General features: G+C 46.4%; 1 protein-coding gene across 1 annotated transcript in view; it reads right to left on the bottom strand.

Annotated features, from left to right (window-relative positions):
* LOC125453385 (protein Wnt-11-like) overlaps nucleotides 1-19,475 on the bottom strand; it is a 75,377-nt gene that overhangs the window by 37,309 nt on the left and 18,593 nt on the right. The window contains exon 2 of the mRNA XM_048532892.2: nucleotides 12,900-13,076. Within this exon, the coding sequence (XP_048388849.1) occupies nucleotides 12,900-12,982 (83 nt within the window). The 5' untranslated portion in view covers nucleotides 12,983-13,076. The remainder of the gene's footprint in view (nucleotides 1-12,899; nucleotides 13,077-19,475) is intronic.

Raw genomic sequence — 19,475 nt, 5'->3', positions numbered from 1 at the left:
TTAAAAAGACAAAGACTTACACTATAGATAGAACATAGAACATTACAGCACAGTACAGGCCCTTCGGCCCTCGATGTTGTGCCAACCTGTCATACCGATCTCAAGCCCATCTAACCTACACTATTCCATATACGTCCATATGCTTATCCAATGACGAATTAAGTGTACCTAAAGTTGGCGAATCTACTACCGTTGCAGGCAACGCGTTCCATTCCCTTACTACTCTCTGAGTAAAGAAACTACCTCTGACATCTGTCCAATATCTTTCACCCCTCAATTTAAAGCTATGCCTCCTCGTGCTCGCCGTCACCATCCTAAGAAATAGGCTCTCCCTATCCACCCTATCTAACCCTCTGATTATTTTATATGTTTCAATTAAGTCACCTCTCAACCTTCTTCTCTCTAATGAAAACAGCTTCAAGTCCCACAGCCTTTCCTCGTAAGACCTTCCCTCCATACCTGGCAACATCCTAGTAAATCTCCTCTGCACCCTTTCCAAAGCTTCCACATCCTTCTTATAATGCGGTGACCAGAACTGTACGCAATACTCCAAGTGCGGCCGCACCAGAGTTTTGTACAGCTGCAGCATAACCTCTTGGCTCTGGAACTCGATCCCTCTATTAATAAAAGCTAAAACACTGTATGCCTTCTTAACAGCCCTGTCAACCTGGGTGGCAACTTTCAATGATCTGTGTACATGGACGTCGAGATCTGTCTGCTCATCTACACTACCAAGAATCTTACCATTAGCCCTGTACTTTGCCTTCTGGTTACTCCTACCAAAGTGCATCACCTCACACTTGTCCGCATTAAACTCCATTTGCCACCTCTCAGCCCAGCTCTGCAGCTTATCTATGTCTCTCTGTAACCTACAGCATCCTTCGTCACTATCCACAACTCCACAGACCTTAGTGTCGTCTGCAAATTTACTAACCCATCCTTCTACGCCCTCATCCAGGTCCCTTATAAAAATGACAAACAGCAGTGGACCCAACACCGACCCTTGCGGTACACCACTAGTAACTGGTCTCCAGGATGAACAATTCCCATCAACTACCACCCTCTGTCTTCTTTCAGCAAGCCAATTTCTAATCCAAACTGCTATATCTCCCACAATCCCATTTCTCCACATTTTTGCACAATAGCCTACTGTGGGGAACCTTATTGAAAGCCTTGCTGAAATCCATATACACCACATCAGCCGGTTTACTCTCATCTACCTGTTTGGTCACCTTCTCAAAGAACTCAATACGGTTTGTGAGGCACGACCTTCCCTTCACAAAACCGTGCTGACTATCCCTAATCAATTTATTCTTTTCTAGATGGTTATAAATCCTATCCCTTATAACCTTTTCCAACACTTTACCAACAACTGAGGTAAGGCTCACCGGTGTATAATTACCAGGGTTGTCTCTACTCCCCTTCTTGAACAGGGGAACCACATTTGCTATCCTTCAGTCATCTGGCACTGTTCCTGTAGACAATGACGAGTTAAAGATCAATGCCAAAGGCTCGGCAATCTCCTCCCTGGCTTCCCAGAGGATCCAAGGATAAATCCTATCTGGCCCAGGGGACTTATCTATCTTTACCATCTGTTGGATTTCTAATACCTCTTCCTTGTGAACCTCAATCCCACCTAGTCTAGTAGCCTGTATCTCAGTATTCTCCTCAACAACATTACCGTTTTCTAGAGTGAATACTGTTGAAAAATATTCATTTAGCGCTTCCCCAACCTCATCTGACTCCACACGCAACTTACCACTACTAACCTTAATTGGGCCTAATTTTACTTTCGTCATTCTTTTATTCCTTAAATACTGATAGAAAGCCTTAGGGTTTACCCTGATCCTATCTGCCAACAACTTCTCATGTCTCCTCCTGGCTGTTTTGAGCTCTCTCTTTAGGTCTTTCCTGGCTACCTTGTAGCCCTCAAGCGCCCTAACTGAGCCTTCACATCTCATCCTAACATAAGCCTTCTTCTTCCTCCTTACCGGAGATTCCACCTCCTTTGTAAACCATGGCTCACGCACTCTACAGCTTCTGGGCCCAAAACGTCAGCTTTCCTGCTCCTCTGATGCTGCTTGGCCTGCTGTGTTGATGCAGCTCTACACCTCGTTATCTCAGATTCTCCAGCATCGGCAGTTCCTACTGTGTTGGGAGAACTAGTGGTGGTTTAGCCTGAGGGTCACTACACCCCAGGCAAGGGGAGAGGTTGAGAAGGAAATTTTTTCATGGTAACCCCAGCTGGTGTAGGAGTTGAACCCATGGTGCATTGCAAACCAGCCATTCAACCAACTGAGCTAAATCAAACCCCCACACAGTACATTATAGCAAGCAGGGACATTCCTATGGTTTCGACAAGACAATCTCCACTGGCTCAGATTGTAATAGACCAGCATCTGACTTCCAATCTTCATACAACTACGGTAATGGAGCTTGACAGCACTGGGAGGTATCCCCTTACCAGTTTTTGTCCATTCTCATGGGGAGGCAATGGCCTAGTGGTATTATCACTGACTTTTAATCCAGAGACTCAGATGATGTCCTGGGGATAATAAAATGTGAGGCTGGATGAACACAGCAGGCCAAGCAGCATCTCAGGAGCACAAAAGCTTAGATGCTGCTTGGCCTGCTGTGTTCATCCAGCCTCACATTTTATTATCTTGGAATCTCCAGCATCTGCAGTTCCCATTATCTCTGATGTCCTGGGGATGTGGGTTCAAATCCTGTTGCGGCAGATTAAGAGCCTGATGATGACCATGAATCCGTTGTCGATTGTTGGGGAAACACCCATCTGGTTCACTAATGACCTTTAGGGAAGGAAACTGTCATCCTAACCTGGTTTGGCCTCCATGTGACTCCAGACCCACAGCAATAAGGGTGACTCCTAATTGCGTTAGGGATGGGGCAATAAATGCTGCCTGGCCAGTGATGCCCTCATCCCATGAATGTATAAAGGACAACAGTATTAGTTTGATGGCAGAATGAACAATCCTTTCAATGACATCCTCTAATGCAGTGGTTTTGATGCTATTGGGCATCGATCTCTTGGGGCACAACCAAACATCGAGAAGCAGATCCCTCAGATAATTAAACAGGGGCTACAGTCAAGTTCACCCCAGTGTCTCCATGGAGCTACGGACTCTGCAGTGTCACAGAAAACACAGGCAGCCGGGGATCCATCTCCAGTTTAATCACCCATTCCATTGGCCTGCTGCATGTAACTGCCCCCACGCCAATGGCAGTCCCTCCTTATATGCACTCAGGGTATTCTGTTTTAAAATTAACCTGCCCAGGTATGTTAATGACACATCTCCACAGCAGGTGGGACTTGAACCCAGTCCTTCAGGCTCAGAGATGGGGCACTACCACTGCACCACAAGAGTCCATATGTGCACAAGACACTTGGTCATGTCAAGAACCTGCACATGGAGTCTTTTAACATGGAAAGGGGGGTGTTGTCTTGCAGCTCCCACACTGTCCTGGCTGATCAGGAAACTCTCCCACTCTTGCCATCTATAATAGGGCGGCACGGTGGCACAGTGGTTAGCTCTGCTACTTCACAGCACCAGGGACCCAGGTTCAATTCCAACCTCGGGCAACTGTCTGTGTGGAGTCTGAACGTTCTCCCCGTGTCTGCGCGGGTTTCCTCTGGGACTCCTGGTTTCCTCCCACAGTCCAAAGATGTGCAGATTTAGGAGGGTTGGCCATTGGAAATTGTCTCATAGTGTCCAGTCTAAATGGATTCGCCATGGGAAATGCAGGATTACATGGATAGGGTAGGGGGTTGAGACTGGGTGGGATGCTCATCGGAGGGTTTGCGTGGTCTCAATGGGCTGAATAGCCTCTACCTGCACTGTAGGGGATTCTTATAGGCACAAAAAAGGATTCACAAATTGCTGATCAACCTGTTAGTGACTTTACAATGTACTTGCCATGGCCAAAAAAGTCTCCAGGCGACACTTGAGCCTAGGATCTGCTCACCCAGAGGTAGGTACACTATCCAATGTGCCACAGACCTCCTTCACTGATATTTTCTTGATCAACACCCTCCGTCAGTCCATCCTTAACCTTAACAACAGAATTAACACCAGAAGTGATGATGCCTCCAACAGCACAGTGCTCCCGCAGTGACTGCTCTGGAAAATCAATCCTGATAATCGCTCCGAGCACAGAGGTGGGAGAGTTATATGCCAAGATCATGCTCACACTTCGACCTAAAGTACATGGACAATTAGGGAAGGTGCCAAAGTGCTGGGAATTACTCTGCCCGGTTTTCCCAGCATGCTTAAGTGGAGGAGTCATACTCCATTCTCTGTCTAGCTCTGGGGTGTTGGCTGGATTCTGTTCACATACGCAAACCTGTTTTCAGGCATTTTTCTTTTCCCCTTTCTGAAATTCTACCCAGTGATTTATGGACAGATGTCAAGTCATGTTGGGAACTTGAAAAAATAAAACTGACTGTTGGAGAATATGGAAAAATATTCATTCCTAGCCTTGAGAGAAGATAAACTACTCCCTGGGACATTTCAATCAATTTATATCACGTCAACCTGTTATTTAATTCACTCCACTCCTCCTTTGCCTCCCCCTGTTCCTCCAGTACCTCCTCCCTATGGGTATTTGTCATGTCTGTCTACACTGGCTGGGCTGGTGTTAAACGTATTGTTAGTTTGTTTTAAGAGTGAGGAAGTGCCAGGCTGCTACATATTAAAAGCGTTGTGTAAATACAAGTTGTCGTTGTAGAATTCACCTGATTTTCATTTGCATTGATAGCTTTGTCAGGAACACTCTTGCCTTTAAGCCACAATGTTTTGAGTTCATGTCCCAAAACTGGCATTCCTGTGCAATACTGAGGGAGCGCAGCACCATTGGAAGTGATATTTTTCAGTTAAGATGTTAAGTCAAGCCCAAATTGGCCCTTATAGATTGATGTAAACAATCCCACAACATTATTTCAGAGAGCAACAAAGGAGTTATCCCTGGTGTTTAGGCCAATATTCACGCCCTAATCAACATCACACATTTGCAAGTCAGAAGCTAGGAATCCTGCAGCAAGTAACTCCCCTCCCGACTCCCCCAAAACCTGCCCACCATCTACAAGGCACAAGTCGGGAGTGTGATGGAATACTCCCCACTTGCCTGGATGGGTGCAGCCCCAACAACACTCAAGAAGCTCGACACCATCCAGGACAAAGCAGCTTGCTTGGCTGGCATCCAGCTTTCAACTACAATATTTACTTCCTTCACTGCCAACACACAGTGCCAACAGTGTGTACCATCTCAAGGATGGACTGCAACATCTCACCAAAGCTAGTCAGAAAGCACCTTCCAAACTGCAGACTGCTACCATCTGGGAAGATAAAGGCAGCAAATAAAGGCAAGTTCACTTCCGAGCCACTCACCATCCTGGCTTGGAAATATATCACCGTTCCTTCACTGTCACTGGGTGAAAATCCTGGAATTCCTTTCCCATCAGCACTGGGGATCTACCTACATCACATGGACTGCAGCGGTTCAAGAAACAATTAGGGACAGGCAACGGTTGCTGGCCTAGCCATTCATACCCACATCCACAAATAAATTACAGATTATCTGTTTATTAACACATTACGGCACACAGGGTCTTTGCTGGATACGGATTGGCTCTTGGTTTCCCTAAACTGACTGTTCATCCGGTACTGGATGTCAGATAATCAGTTTGTTCATTTAGAGTCATAGAACATGGAAACAGACCGTTTGCTCCAACCAGCCCACACTGACCATGTTCCCAAACTAAACTGGTCCCACGTGCCTGATCTCGGTCTTTATCCCTCCAAGCCTTTCCTCTTCACAAACCTATCCAAATCTTTTAAACATTGTAACTGTACCTGCATCCCTTACTCTCTCTGGCTGTTCATTCCACGCACGAACCACTCTCTGAGTAGAAAAGGTTACCCCTCCCACACCCCATGTCGCCTCTAACCTTAAATAATATGCCCCCTAGTTTTGAATTGACGTTGGGGAGTTACTGAGAGACTTGCTGATGGGGCAGAGCTAGCTGTTGTCAGCGCACAGATGAAAACAAATGCTTTCAGATAGTGTGTGAGGCTGGATGGACACAGCAGGCCCAGCAGCATCTCAGGAGCACAAAAGCTGACGTTTCGGGCCTAGACCCTTCATCAGAGGGGGATGGGGTGAGGGTTCTGGAATAAATAGGGAGAGAGGGGGAAGCGGACCGAAGATGGAGAGAAAAGAAGATAGGTGGAGAGGAGAGTATAGGTGGGGAGGTAGGGAGGGGATAGGTCAGTCCAGGGAAGACAGACAGGTCAAGGAGGTGGGATGAGGTTAGTAGGTAGGAGATGGAGGTGCGGCTTGGGGTGGAAGGAAGGGATGGGTGAGAGGAAGAACAGGTTAGGGAAGCAGAGAGAGGTTGGACTGGTTTTGGGGTGCAGTGGGTCCCTCTTCCGCACCTACACAGGCCCCAAACCCCACCTCTTCCTCCGTTACATTGATGACTGTATCGGCGCCGCCTCTTGCTCCCCAGAGGAGCTCGAACAGTTCATCCACTTCACCAACACCTTCCACCCCAACCTTCAGTTCACCTGGGCCATCTCCAACACATCCCTCACCTTCCTGGACCTCTCAGTCTCCATCTCAGGCAATCAGCTTGTAACTGATGTTCATTTCAAGCCCACCGACTCCCACAGCTACCGAGAATACACCTCCTCCCACCCACTCTCCTGCAAAAATTCCATCCCCTATTCCCAATTCCTCCACTTCAGCCGCATCTGCTCCCACGATGAGGCATTCCACTCCCGCACATCCCAGATGTCCAAGTTCTTCAAGGACCGCAACTTTCCCCCCACAGTGGTCGAGAACGCCCTTGACCGCATCTCCTGCAGTTCCCGCAACACATCCCTCACATTCCGCCCCCGCCACAACCGCCCAAAGAGGATCCCCCTCGTTCTCACACACCACCCTACCAACCTCCGGATACAACGCATCATCCTCCAACACTTCCGCCATATACAATCCAACCCCACCACCCAAGACATTTTTCCATCCCCGCCCTTGTCTGCTTTCCAGAGAGACCACTCTCTCCGTGACTCCCTTGTTCGCTCCACACTGCCCTCCAACCCCACCACACCCGGCACCTTCCCCTGCAACCGCAGGAAATGCTACACTTGCCCCCACACCTCCTCCCTCACCCCTATCCCAGGCCCCAAGATGACTTTCCATATTAAGCAGAGGTTCACCTGCACATCTGCCAATGTGGTATACTGCATCCACTGTACCCGGTGCGGCTTCCTCTACATTGGGGAAACCAAGCGGAGGCTTGGGGACCGCTTTGCAGAACACCTCCGCTCGGTTCGCAATAAACAACTGCACCTCCCAGTCGCAAACCATTTCCACTCGCCCTCCCATTCTTTAGATGACATGTCCATCATGGGCCTCCTGCAGTGCCACAATGATGCCACCCGAAAGTTGCAGGAACAGCAACTCATGTTCCGCTTGGGAACCCTGCAGCCCAATGCTATCAATGTGGACTTCACCAGTTTCAAAATCTCCCCTTCCCCTACTGCATCCCTAAACCAGCCCAGTTCGTCCCCTCCCCCCACTGCATCACACAACCAGCCCAGCTCTTCCCCTCCACACAATGCATCCCAAAACCAGTCCAACCTGTCTCTGCCTTCCTAACCTGTTCTTCCTCTCACCCATCCCTTCCTCCCACCCCAAGCCGCACCTCCATCTCCTACCTACTAACCTCATCCCACCTCATTGACCTGCCCATCTTCCCTGGACTGACTTATCCCCTCCCTACCTCCCCACCTATACTCTCCTCTCCACCTATCTTCTTTTCTCTCCATCTTTGGTCCGCCTCCCCCTCTCTCCCTATTTATTCCAGAACCCTCACCCCATCCCCCTCTCTGATGAAGAGTCTGGCCTGAAACGTCAGCTTTTGTGCTCCTGAGATGCTGCTGGGCCTGCTGTGTTCATCCAGCCTCACATTTTATTATCTTGGATTCCAGCATCTGCAGTTCCCATTGTCACATTTAAGACCAACGCAGTTTACAAAATACCTTGCAATAGCTGCAACAACATTACATCAGCCAGGCTGGAAGGCAACAAGCCATCAGGATAACATGTCCATCATGGGCCTCCTGCAGTGCCACAATGATGCCACACGAAAGTTGCAGGAACAGCAACTCATATTCCGCTTGGGAACCCTGCAGCCCAATGGTATCAATGTGGACATCACAAGCTTCAAAATCTCCCCTTCCCCCACTGCATCCCTAAACCAGCCCAGCTCGTCCCCTCCTCCCACTGCATCCCAAAACCAGCCCAGCCTGTCTCTGCTTCCCTAACCTGTTCTTCCTCACACCCATCCCTTCCTCCCATCTCAAGCCGCACTTCCATTTCCTACCTACTAACTTCATCCCGAACTCCTTGACCTGCCCCTCTTCCCTGGACTGACCTATCCCCTCCCTACCTCCTCACCTATACTCTCCTCTCTACCTATCTTGTTTTCTCTCCATCTTCGGTCCGCCTCCCCCTCTCTCCCTATTTATTCCAGTTCCCTCTCCCCATCCCCCTCTCTGATGAAGGGTCTAGGCCCAAAACGTCAGCTTTTGTGCTCCTGTGATGCTGCTGGGCCTGCTGTGTTCATCCAGCCTCACATTTTATTATCTTGGATTCTCCAGCATCTGCAGTTCCCATTATCACTTTCAGATAGTGTCCCTGATTATACAGTGATTCTGTTTCAAAACAGAAATATTGCATTGGCTTCACAGCATTTTACAGTCCAGTGGCTTTGGAAAAGTACAACAGACATGAACCTGAGAGTGCAATCCAGCCTGCACTTCAATGCCAGTAGTGAGGGAGTGCTGCAGTGTTGAGAGTACAGCTTTTCAGATGAGATTAAACCAAAGCTCTGTGCCTTATCATGTAAACTGAGTGATAATGCTTTTACAAGGGGGAGTAAGACAGTGCGGCTACTGTTTATTTCTCATCTAACACCATCCACAGGATTAACCGATCATTTCATGTTGCACTTTGTGGGACCTTGCTGTGCACAGAGCAGCTGCCACGTTTCCTACATTCTAACATTTCAAAAGTACTTCCTTGATTGTAAAGTGCTTTGGGACACCCTGAGGTCATAAGAGGATGTATGTTAATCTCTTTCTTACTTTCTTTCTTTACCAAGCCTTCTGCATGCAGCCCTGTGGTTGATTCCCAGGTGATAGGTTTGAAGTTGGCACAAACCCAGGAAACCACTCTTTTGTCAGCAGTGGGTAGCGGTCAGGATAACCAGGAACCCTGGCCCATATTAATCTCGGGGACATTAAAAGGCAAACAGCGAAGAGCCCTTCTTTTCTGCTGAAATCAGCTAACTCAATGCAGACCCAGGGCATTGAACACAGGGACCCCTCCCTGGCCTGCTCACAACTGATCCCATTTAAAATTGTGCATTTCTACTGAGGAGCTAGATAATGTTTGAAAACAAATGCATCCCAGATGCAACATGAGTTTATGATCTCAGCTAACGTAGCACTAAAAACTATTTGGTAATTGGATACCAAATACCACATAGTGCATTTTTTTTATTCTTTCTCAAATTGACCGTGACTGTTTCTCCAAAATGATGGTGAAAAAGTTAAGCTTTGAACTCTGACTGTAGACTTTGACGCAGTGACCATCCTACCCACCTCCAATGTCTCTCTGCTGGTGTCCGGGTGGGCAAGGCCACTCTCACCAGCCTCCATCCTTATCTCACCATAGCCATAGAAACATTGGCAACAAAAACCAAATACAGCAGATGCTGGAAATCTGAAACATATGCAGAGAAAGCTGGAGAAGCTCAGCAGGTCTGGCGGCATCTGTGGAGAGAGAAACAGAGTTGATGTTTCCAGTCCGAAATGACGTCTTCAGAAGTCAGCTATAAAGTTATGGAGTCATTGAGATACTCCGCATGGAAACAGACCCTTCAGCCCATCAGGTCTGTGCTGACCCATCCTTCTAACCCCATTTTTCCACACTTAGCCCATAGCCTTGTATGTTAGGACATTTCAAGCGCTCGTCCACCTTTTAGTTAAGATGTTAAGTCAAGCCCAAACTGGCCCTTATAGGCTGACGTAAACAATCCCATGGCACTATTTCAGAGAACAACAAAGGAGTTATCCCTGGTGTTTAGGCCAATATTCACCCCTCAATCAACATCATACAATTACAAGTCAGAAGCTAGGAATCCTGCAGCAAGTAACTCACTTCCTGAGTCCCCCAAAGCCTTTTTAAAGATTTTGAGGTTTCCCACCTCAACCACTCTCCCTGGCAGAGCATTCCAGACCCCGACCACCCTCTAAGTGAAAAGAAATTCCTCATATCCCCTCAAAACCTTCTGCCTTTCACCTTAAAGTGTTATCCTCCTTATTGACCCGTCAACTAAGATCTGCTTCCTAGCCATCCTACCCATGCCCCTCATCATCCTATACACCTCTATTAGGCCCCACTCCAACCTTCTCTGCTCCAAGGAAAACAACCCGAGCTTATCCAGCCTCGAGCCATCACTGAAATCTATCTCAGGCAACATGCTGGGGAATCTTGTCTGCACCCCCTTCCAGTGCATTCACATCCTTCCTATAGTATCGGGATCAGAACCACACACAACACTCCAGATGTGGTCTAACTAAAGTCATGTTCAGCTCCAACATTACCTCCCTGCTCTCAAAAATCTACGTCATGCCTGCTAAGGGCAAGTGTCCCAGTTTCCTGAAACTAAATATGTTGAGGACTGAAGCCAATGTCTTTGAATCCCACTACATTCGCTGGCCACCAGTACCATCCCTCATTTTGGCAACTGCTTGATACTAAAGCAGCCGGTTTGCAACCTTGATGCAAAGAAGAGCTTCAGCCACATATTCATGACTAAAAGCACCTTTTACCATCTCTGGAAAATTACCTGACTCCATCTCTGCCTCATTTATCTGCTGCCAGAATCCTCACCCATTGTTACCTCTCGTCTCCGATATTCCAACAGCCTCCTGAGTGAGCTCCCATGCTTTACCCTCTGCTAAATGGAGATCACCCAGACTCCTGCTGCCCAGGTCCTTACTTGCACACCAAGTCCCATTCATCCATCAGCTCTGTGCTCACTAAACTTGCACATGACAGAACCTGGTTAAAGAGTGTCCTCGTTTCACAATTCTCACCCTTCTTTTCAAATGTGCTTGACTCTCCCAATTTCAGTAATCTCCAACACCCCACAATACTCCACAGTGGAATCATAAGGGTCTTTTAGCCCATTGAGTCTGAGCCAGTCAAAACAAAACACCTAACCATTCTCATGAGATAGTAGGAACAGCAGATGCTGAGAGAATCCGAGATAACAAGGTGTAGAGCTGGATGAACACAGCAGGCCAGGCAGCATCAGAGGAGCAGGAAGGCTGATGTTTCGGTTTTCTGAAGAGAGATCTAGGCCCGAAACATCAGCCTTCCTGCTCCTCTGATGCTGCTTGACCTGTTGTGTTCATCCAGCTCTACACCTTGTGAACCATTCTCATCCTGGATTCCAGCACTCATCGCCGATAGCCTTGAATACCTTAAGCATTTACAACTCAGGTTATTCAGAAGCAAAAGCTTCTAAAATGCATTTTAAGTTTTCTGTATGTGAAAAAACCCAAACTCTGAAGCTGAAGATGTGCCCTGGCTATTATTAAAGGCAGGCAAGAGAAGGCCAAAGAAAGGCACCTGGAACATACTTTTTAAGAGACATCTAGACAATGAGGTGATATTTTGCTGCAAACTCAATTTTGGTGGAAGAGTTAGTAAGAACTGCCAATGCTGGAGTCAGAGATAACACTGTGGAGCTGGAGGAGCACAGCAGGCCGGGCAGCATCAGAAGAGCAGGAAAGTTGACGTTTCGAGCCAGGACCCCCTGAATGTCAACGTTCCTGCTCCTCTGATGCTGCCCAGACTGCTGTGTTCCTCCAGCTCCACACTGTGTTATCTCTGGTAGAAGAGTCTCTGGTTTTGATAAGAAGAGATCTAATTAATTGCCAGACAATATTGCGCTGCAGCTGCCGTGTTGTTCAGAAATGCAGCCTCAAATCAAACAGATGGAACTACATACTCTTGAGTACAAAGTGCTTGTCACAGATGGTCAGAAATAATTGTCACCTCACACAAAATAATTGGGTCAAGAGTACTGAAGAGGAGTGGTGGTGAGAAGGGGGTGGGAGAGTCGAATTGGAAGAGCAATCAGCATAATTATACCCTAACAGGGGGCGTCACAGAATAGACACCCAGTCAAATTCCCATTTGAGTCTTTACTTTGTTTACCCATGGCACTGACTGGCCAGCATTTATTGCCCATCCCTAGTAGCCCCTTGGGAAAGTAGGGGTGAGCTGCCTCCTTGAACTGCTGCAATCCATGTGCTGTGGGTTGACCAAAATGTCCTAAGGGAGGCAATTCCAGGATTTTGACCCAGAACAGTGAGGGATACATTTCCAAGTTGGGATGGTGAGTGGCTTGGAGGGGTCCTTGCAGGAGGTGGTGTTCCCATGTATCTGCTCCCCCTGTCCTTCCAAACGGAAATGGTCATGGGCTGTGAATTATCTTTGAATTTTGGCATAGTTCTATCAAGGAGGGTTTGGGTAATGACACTTGGGATGTAAGAATTCTCAATATGTAGCTGTCAGTTAACCAAAACATTATAAACACAGAATCAAAACACACAAATGACCCTTGACCCTGTATGGGCACACATATGTGCATATTAATCATGTACACCATACATGGGTATGCACACATGACACAAACTATAAACATATGTGTACACACATATCACAACACTAATATTGCACACATATACGAACATATGTAACACGCACCACACAAACGCATGCACAGAGATACTTACAGCCATCGAATGGCATGGCAGACCCTTGTGTTGAGCAGCAGGGCACAAACAGATACCAGCACATAGCCAAGTGCTACTCTCATTCTGCTGACAATGTTGGAACGAAAGCAACAGAAGGAACCTCGACCCAAACCCTGTCCAAATCTGGTCCCGGGCCCACTCTGTATCAAGCTGAACCTGGAAAGTGGAAGTTGGGTGTTGTCAGGCATACAAGTAAATAAATACCAAACCAGTCTCTAAATCTGTTGTGCGTTATGTATAAACATACAGACGAGGAGGCAGGAGCAGCTCAGGCAGCCCCTTGAATCTACTCAAGCATTTAATAAGATCACGACTGATCTGATTGAAACTTCAAACTCCTGCCTAACCCCAATAACCTTTCACCCTCTTTGCTTAACAAGAATCTATCTACCTCTGCCTCACAAATGTTGGAAGGCTCTACTGTCCCCACCTTTTCTAGAAGCTCCTGAGACTCACACTCCTCTGAGAGAATGAAATTCTCTTTGCCTCTGTTTTAAACTCGTGATCTTTAAACTCTGACCCCTAATTCTAGACTCTCCCACAACAGGAAAAATCCTCTTCACATCCACCCTGACGGATCAGTCCATCAACTCTTCACAACTCCAGTGGATTGAAGCGTAGCCTGTGTAAGTGTTGAAAATGGGCGTGGAGCCCAATTACAGTTGTGGGCAGGATTAATTAATTCTGTAGAGACTGTCCAATCGTTTCAGTTTGGCTTTTGTCTTTAGTAGTCGGCACATCTTACAATTCAAAGGAAACATTTCATTCCTTGAGAATAAGGACATAAGAGCAGAAGTAGGCCATTCAGCCCATCGAGTCTGTTCCGACATTCAATGAGATCATGGCTGCTCTGATCGTCCTTAACTCCACCTTTTTGACTGTCCTCAGTTCTGAGGAAGGGTCACCCGACCCCAAAACATTACCTCTGATTTCTCCTCACAACTGCTGTTAGACCTGCTGAGCTTTTCCAGCAACTTCTATTTTTGATTCCCTCACTGATCTGTGTATCTCTGCCACCTTGAATATACTAAATGCCCCCTTGTATTTCTTTCTTGTGTATTTTTCCTCCCAGTCCACGCTAGGTATGCCTGAGGTTTGTCTTCAAAAGATTCTTCTACTCTAGCCTCTGTCTGCCTTGCAGGCAGTGTACAGGTTTAGCTTGCACATTTGTGACTGGATTTTATTGCCAGTGTAACTCTAAGGAGGAGACATTTAGGATAGTTCGAGATTATATCCTTATGAGTTGAGGTACAATTGGAGAGATTTTTGCATCAGTAGTAACTGCACTATTCCAAAAACATGTTGCACGGACGTAAATGTCACAGAGAGAGAAGTTATACAATCTCCCAGGACATGAATCGTGATGGTGGCAAATCTCCAGCATGATTGACACCAAAGTAGCGAAGATTAACAATATGATGCATCTCCTGGTGGCGTACCGCAAGGGTCGGTGTTGGGTCCACTGCTGTTTGTCATTTTTACAGATGACCTGGATGAGGGCATAGAAGGATGGGTTAGTAAATTTGCAGATGACACTAAGGTCGGTGGAGTTGTGGATAGTGACGAAGGATGCTGTAGGTTGCAGAGAGACATAGATAAGCTGCAGAACTGGGCAGAGAGATGGCAAATGAAGTTTAATGCAGACAAGTGTGAGGTGATGCACTTTGGTAGGAGTAACCAGAAGGCAAAGTACTGGGCTAATGGTAAGATTCTTAGCAGTGTAGATGAGCAGAGAGATCTCGACGTCCATGTACACAGATCCTTGAAAGTTGCCACCCAGGTTGTCAGGGCTGTTAAGAAGGCATACAGTGTTTTAGCTTTTATTAATAGAGGGATCGAGTTCCGGAACCAAGAGGTTATGCTGCAGCTGTACAAAACTCTGGTGCGGCCGCACTTGGAGTATTGCGTACAGTTCTGGTCACCACATTATAAGAAGGATGTGGAAGCTTTGGAAAGGGTGCAGAGGAGATTTACTACAATGTTGCCTGGTATGGAGGGAAGGTCTTATGAGGAAAGGCTGAGGGACTTGAAGCTGTTTTCATTAGAGAGAAGAAGGTTGAGAGGTGACTTAATTGAAACATATAAAATAATCAGAGGGTTAGATAGGGTGGATAGGGAGAGCCTTTTTCCTAGGATGGTGACGGCGAGCACGAAGGGGGCACAGCTTTAAATTGAGGGGTGAAAGATATAGGACAGATGTCAGAGGTAATTTCTTTACTCAGAGAGTAGTAAGGGAATGGAACGCTTTGCCTGCAACGGTAGTAGATTCGCCAACTTTAGGTACATTTAAGTCGTCATTGGATAAGCATATGGACGTACATGGAATAGTGTAGGCTAGATGGGCTTGAGATGAGTATGACAGGTCGGCACAACATCGAGGGCCGAAGGGCCTGTACTGTGCTGTAATGTTCTATGTTCTATGTTCCTTCATCATCGCAGCAAGTTCTGCCTGAATACAGTGTTGGGCAAAAGTGAATTGTAGCATTAAGCAGAGTGAACAGGCACTGTTTTTTGCCACACTGACTGGTTTCAGTAGAAAAAGCATCATGCGCAACATAATTATATGTTATATGTCCCTCAAACAAGCGCAGTCATTTAACTTTCCTCCATCACCAATCAACAATCCCCATAATAATTAACTCACGCGCTGTTTCTCATTTACTGATTTCAGCGACAAATGCTTACGGAGCAAGCACAATTACTGGACGTGCTGGAATTGATTGATTGACTGATTTATTGTCATCACATGTACCGAAATACAGTGAAAAGTGGTGTTCTGCATGCTATATGGGGAGGTAGTGCCATACAAAGTGCATCAGGGTCGCAGAACAGAGAGCAGATTATAGTGTTATGGTGCAGAGAGAGAGATCGGCATCAATATTTTGAGAGGTCCATTCAAAAGTCTGATAACAGCAGAGAAGAAGCCGTTCTTGAAACGTTCGTATGTGTATTCAAACTTTTATATCTCCTGCATAATTGAAGAGGGTGGAAGAGAGCATAACTGGGGTGGGAGGGGTCTTTGATTGTGTTGGATGCTTTCCCAAGGCAGTAGGAAGTGTTAGTGGAGTCACTGGATGGGAGGCGCATTTGCAAATTGGAAGGTCATAGAGCTGAATATTTCTTTATCTCTCCTCAGACATTGCCTGGCCTGATAAGTACTATAAGCACTTGCTGTCTGTATTATTAACACACAGTAAGATTAACGTTTTCAAGAACACAGTGTGTAAATGACCATAAAAACCAAAAGAACTGCGGAAACTATAAATCAGAAACAAAAACAGAAGTTGCTGGAAAAGCTCAGCAGGTCTGGCAGCATCTGTGAAGAGACATCAGAGTTAACGTTTCAGGTCTGATGACCCTTCCTTGGGACAAATATGCAAATGTGCATATTGGAACCTGATGACCAACAACAGTATCTAATCCTTGATTTTTATTCATTAATCAGGTGTTCCCAGAACATGACCTGGGTCCCTGGATTAATAGTCTAGTGATAATATCACTCGGCCATTGCCTCCCCTAAAATGCTGATAATAACATTAAAGAACGTGTTTATTCAGACAATAATTCAAGCAGTCTCTTGATCGTGCAGAACATGCAGAATATTCCTGATGAGAGACATCACTGAAACTTTTTAACTTGCACTCATCAGGATCCAATGCAAGAAAGCCAAATTTCGAGCAATCACAACAACTAATATAACAGGAGAAAAGGATACCAATTGGTTGACAAGTGTATTTTGATAGGCCAAGGCATTGCCATGGAGAAAACAATAGGGGAAATATAGGCTTCCTAAGCACCCAGGCAATTCAAAAAAGGAGGGAGGCCCGAACATATTCCTTCTGTTTGCAACAAGGGTCACTTAAGACACAAGGACTCAGCAACTTGTCTCTCTTTTCAGCAACATTCAAATATTTAAGATTCTTTGAAAATGAGTAATGCACTAGTGACACTTCAGAGATCTCATAAACTCAGGAGCAAGTTCTCAAGGGTACGGTATCCACCATAGGAAATTGGCAGATCACCTGAAATGACACTCACCTGCCCACATTGCAGAACATGGTCCTATCTTCAGATGATGGCTTAAACCCAATTACTATCTGTCCACTTGGATGGACATAAAAAATCTATTGGCATTTGGAAATAGTTCTCCTTACTGCCCTGATTAATATTTATTCAAAAACCAACATCACTAAAATGGAATATCTTTCTGTTATCTTATTGCACCTTATGGGAGCTTGCTCAGCACGGTGGCTCAGTGGTTAGCACTGCTGCCTCATAGCTCCAGGGACCCGGGTTCGATTCCAGCCTCGGGCAACTGTCTGCGTGAAGTTTGCACATTCTTTCCGTGTCTGTGTGGGTTTCCTCCAGGTGCTCCAGTTTCTTCCAGCAGCCCAAAAATGTGCAGGGTAGGTGGATTGGCCATGCCATAGTGTTCAGGGATGTGCAGGTTAGATGGGTTTGGGGAATTGGTCTGGGTGGGATGCTCTGACTGTTGGTATGGACTTGTTGGGCTGAAGGGCCTGTTTCCACACTTGTAGGGATTCTATGGATCTATGGATTCTATGCTGTGCACAATTTGCCTGCTGTGTTTTCTTTATTAACACAATGCTATACTTCAAGCATAATTCATTGACTGTAAAGTGCTTTTGGACAATCTGAGACTGTAGAACATATGATACTGACTCAAGACCTTCTTTTGCATTTTTTTATCTTCTTACAAACGGACATAAAGATGTGGCTTTTAGCTGCAGTGTATCAGCACTGAATGTCCAATTAATATGTTCTTGCATGCTTTCAGACTTGAAAGTTTGTGGACGTAGGCCAGTCCACCCATCGGGTTTGTTCCACTATTCAACATGATCTCATGGCAGATTTCCTACCCCACTTTCCCCCACTATTTCTTCAATATTTGAAGGATGCTGAAAGGAGAGGTGTGTCGCTGAAGTTTTCTTCTTGCACGTTCATACTCCGTACCCGTGGTTTATAAACTACTACCCCTTGATATCTTGACTACCTACAAATACATCAAAGTTGGCTTCCATAGTCCTCTGGGATTGAGACTCACCACTCTCTGAATGAAGAGATTCTTCCTCAAATGGCCTGCTCCTTGTTCTGGGATGTAAGCCCTGGTTCTGGACATCCATTCAGCTAAGGGAAACAGTTCTTCCTTCCTGCACCATTGAATGTTTCAATGAGATTGCCTCTCGTTCTCCTGAACTCGAGTGAACTCTGGCCCAGTTTTCCCAATGTGTCCCCGTTGGACAATCCCACCACCCGGAGATTTGTCTGGTGACTCCCCGCTTCACTCCCTCAAGGGCAATTACAGCCTTCCTTAGAAGGTAGAAACACCATGATCTTATCAGACTGGCTAATGAGGCTGCTCTCTCATTAGAGATAATGGGAACTGCAGATGCTGGAGAATCCAAGATAATGAAATGTGAGGCTGGATGAACACAGCAGGCCCAGCAGCATCTCAGGAGCACAAAAGCTGATGTTTCAGCCTAGACCCTTCATCAGAGGGTCTGATGAAGGGTCTCGGCCGGAAACGTCAGCTTTTGTGCTCCTGAGATGCTGCTGGGCCTGCTGTGTTCATCCAACCTCACATTTCATTATCTTGCTCTCTCATTAGACGGTGGTTTAGCCTGTGGGTCACTGAACCTCACGTGTGGGGAGAGATTGAGAAAGAGAATCCTTTGTCGTGCCCTCAGCCAGTGCAGGAATTAAACCCACACTAAATGAAAAACTGAAAGAACCCCCAATGCTGTAAATCAGGAACAAGAACAGAAGTTGCTGGAAAAGCTCAGCAGGTCTGGCATCACCTGTGAAGAAAATATCAGGAGTTAACGCTTCGGGTCCAGTGACCCTTCCTCAGAACTGGCGGTAGCTGGGAAAATGTTGGTTTATGTGCAGTTTATCCACATATTGAACCCGCTCTGTTGGAATCACTCTAATTATAAACCAGCTATCCAGCCAACTGAGCTAACTGACTACAGCAGCCTCGTTTTGCCAATCTCTCCTTTGCTTGAGGCAAGGTGACCCTTGGATTAAACCACCACCAGTTGCCTAATGAGACAGCTCCTTAGTTAAGGAGACCAAAGCTGCACAGTACTCCAGGTACGGTCGCTGGCTGCAGCAAGGCATCTGTGGAAAGATGTACTTCAATCCCCTCGCAATAAAGAACAGCATACTGTTTGCTTTCCTTTTTATTGCTGCACCTGCATGCTGGCTTCCTGTGAATTATGAGCACGAATGCCCTTTGCACATCAATACTTTCCACACTCTCCCCAGTTAAGAAATACTCTGCATTCTTGTTTCTCTCAGCTAAGTGGGGAATTTCACATTATATTCAGCGGAGGATAACAGTACAAGGGGTCACAGGAATGCATTCAGATACAGAACCTGATCTCAATTTCAAATTAAGCTGCTTTTGTCATCACAGCCAAAATTGGTCGTGTTCTCGGGCCGTTTGATACCTGGCATTCTCTCAGAGAATGGTACTATTTTTACAAGGAGCAGGACACTTGTTCCTAGAAACTGCCCTGGGTTTCTCTTTAT

The sequence above is a fragment of the Stegostoma tigrinum genome, chromosome 6 (genome assembly GCF_030684315.1).
Source record: "Stegostoma tigrinum isolate sSteTig4 chromosome 6, sSteTig4.hap1, whole genome shotgun sequence".
NCBI classification, from domain to species: Eukaryota; Metazoa; Chordata; class Chondrichthyes; order Orectolobiformes; family Stegostomatidae; genus Stegostoma; species Stegostoma tigrinum.
Note: the sequence above shows the minus strand (reverse complement) of the source record. Positions and strands in the feature narration are given on the sequence as shown.